The sequence below is a fragment of the Choloepus didactylus genome, chromosome 10 (assembly GCF_015220235.1).
Source record: "Choloepus didactylus isolate mChoDid1 chromosome 10, mChoDid1.pri, whole genome shotgun sequence".
NCBI classification, from domain to species: Eukaryota; Metazoa; Chordata; class Mammalia; order Pilosa; family Megalonychidae; genus Choloepus; species Choloepus didactylus.
The window spans coordinates 54,511,756-54,514,168 of NC_051316.1; the positions used below are offsets into that span (position 1 = coordinate 54,511,756).

General features: G+C 45.4%; 1 protein-coding gene across 1 annotated transcript; it reads left to right on the forward strand.

Moving 5' to 3' along the window:
- Nucleotides 1–990: 990 nt before the first annotated feature.
- On the forward strand, nt 991–1,719 carry TPD52L3 (TPD52 like 3). Its single transcript, XM_037850758.1, has one exon. It carries the CDS (start codon nt 991–993, stop codon nt 1,717–1,719), a length of 729 nt encoding a protein of 242 aa, XP_037706686.1.
- Nucleotides 1,720–2,413: the final 694 nt, after the last annotated feature.

Sequence of the window (2,413 nt, forward strand, 5' to 3'; positions counted from 1 at the left end):
GCTAAGTGCTAACTAATCACATGTCCTCACTTGACCAAAGTCCTGATTTTTCCGCTGAATAAAACACAAGCTCTGTCTAGAAATAGGGGATATAATGGGTTGACATTCTGGTAGACCATCCCAACCGCTTCTGTTTTACTGTTCAGATCTCCTCCCACAATTGAAACTGTGTGGGTCCATATTCTTTCAGAAATGTGAGTGGATTCAGGGAAAAAAAGAAAATGCTACTGAAGCTGAAATTCCATGCACTGTTGATTTGCATATATCTAAGGCCCCCTCCCCTTGAAGTCTCACATTACAATAGTCTTTGCTTTTATTAGGCTTAACTTTAACAGAAACATGGCAGATTTACTTATTCTCCCTTTCTTCTCCCCACAAAAAAAAATTGCAATTGTGACTCGTCGGACTCACTTCCTGAGTTCTGCTATCCCAAGCTTCATTGGTATCACGTTAGTCACTCTTGGACTCAGAACTTTGAGAAGCCTTCCAATGTGCTTTACTGTGGTGCTAAGAGTTTTTTGGGAGCCTGGGAAGGGAAAATGAGAAGGGGATAAGCCTGGGAGCTTTGGAGTCCCCACCCCACTTCCACTGAGTAGTTTTATTTATTTTATGTATTGAGATTTTTAATAAGTTTTTATTGACATAAAGGGTTCAAGTCATTTTCAAGGGTTTGAAAACGGCTGGTATTGTGGAAAGAGGTCTGAAAGGGGAGCCAGTCTACTTGGTTTAGAGGCCAGGACTTGTCACCTCCTGGGACAGGAGGGTAAATCTCTCTCCTCTCTGGTAATACAGAGGGGCTCCCTACCACGCAGAGTCGTTATGACGTCCAAATACCACCACGAGCGTAAGTGATGCCAGAGTTGAGTGGGTTCTGAGGGACTCAGCCCTTTGGGCCAGAAGTCCCACCTCCAAGATTCCAAGACGGCCGGACCCAGTCATTGCCCGGAAGTGGTCCCTGAGGGCTGAGGTGTCTACTCCACTCGCAAAGATATGGATTCTTCCCACCAAGGGTCTGACCCAGCTGACCAAGAATCTGACTTCGCAGGCCTGGATTTCAATTCTGCCAGCCAAAATTATTTCTCCACCGTTCAAGAGTTTGACTCTCCTTACCAAGAATTGGACCTAGACTCTCTTAACGAAGATCTCCTTTCCCAGTCCATGGCAGAGGCCTCTGCAGGCGCATATGAATCCCACCCAACTTCGGAACCAAAGGATCTAACCGATGCGGAGCAAAAGGAGCTCAGATCTGACCTCGCTAAATTAGAAGCAGAAATTGTAACCCTCCGCCACGCCTTGGCAGTCAAAGAGAGACGCTGCGGGGAGCTCAAGAGGAAGCTGGGCCTAGCAGCCTTGGTGGGGCTGAGGCAGAATCTGTCCAGGAGTTGGCATGAAGTCCAGGTCTCCAATGCCCATGTGAAACAAAAGACATCAGCTGCCCTATCCACTGTGGGCTCTGCCATCTGCAGGAAGCTTGGAGACATGAAGAAGTCGGCCACCTTCAAATCTTTTGAAGGTCTTATGGGGACAATTAAGTCCAGAGTTGCAGGTGGCAGAGAGCTTAGCAGTGACTGCCTTCCTTCTCCAGCAGGGAGTGGGGATGAGTCGCTCCTGGTTCCAGAGAGTGGGGATGATCAGCTCCTAGTTCCTAGCTGTGAGGAGGATCCGTTCCCGGTTCCCAGGAGTGGGGATGACCCGCTCCCGGTTCCAGAGCCGGAATGAGCCCCTTAGTAACCTTGCCTGACCACTGAACCTGTGCAAGAACCTACTCCCTCATCACAATTGCAACTCTGCCCAACAAAAACAAGCAACCATACCACATGGTAAAGTTAATCCAGGAAATGGACAGAGTCGGTTCTGAGAAAAGTAATGCCCATTTGTACATAGATATTTGCTACTGTTCAGTTAGAGAGAGAACTCAGAGTTTTGTACCTGACTATTTTACACTAAAGTTCGTAGACAGATGTTTCATTATGCTACCTTACCTTCCTTAGGTTGCATTTAAATGGACAGGACAATGACTCAAAAAAGGGTCTTAGGCTAAAGCCCAAACTCTATTTTGGAAACTAGTCTATCAGAAGGCCAAATTAGGTTTCTCTTCAGGACTGGGAAGTGGTATGAAATGAAGTGCAGGAATCTCCCCCATTTCCTTCTTTCCCAAAGTCCCAGAAGGAACACAGTCACCTTGAAAGCTCCTTCTGGCCTACAATTTTTATTTTAAAAAGATGATCAAGAAAACTGTCCATTTTCTCTGAGACTCCAGAAAGATGGGGGTAAAAAATATACATCTTTACATCTTATATATGTAATGGACTTGTTACATTAATACTATATCTTTTATAAAACTTGTTTTTTTTTTCCAATGCTCCTAATGAACAAAGCAAAAGCCTGAATTTAGGAGATTGTTACTACTTTG

Excerpts from the sequence above, each read along its gene's own strand:
- TPD52L3 (XM_037850758.1), top strand. The coding sequence starts at position 991 with ATGGATTCTTCCCACCAAGGGTCTGACCCAGCTGACCAAGAATCTGAC.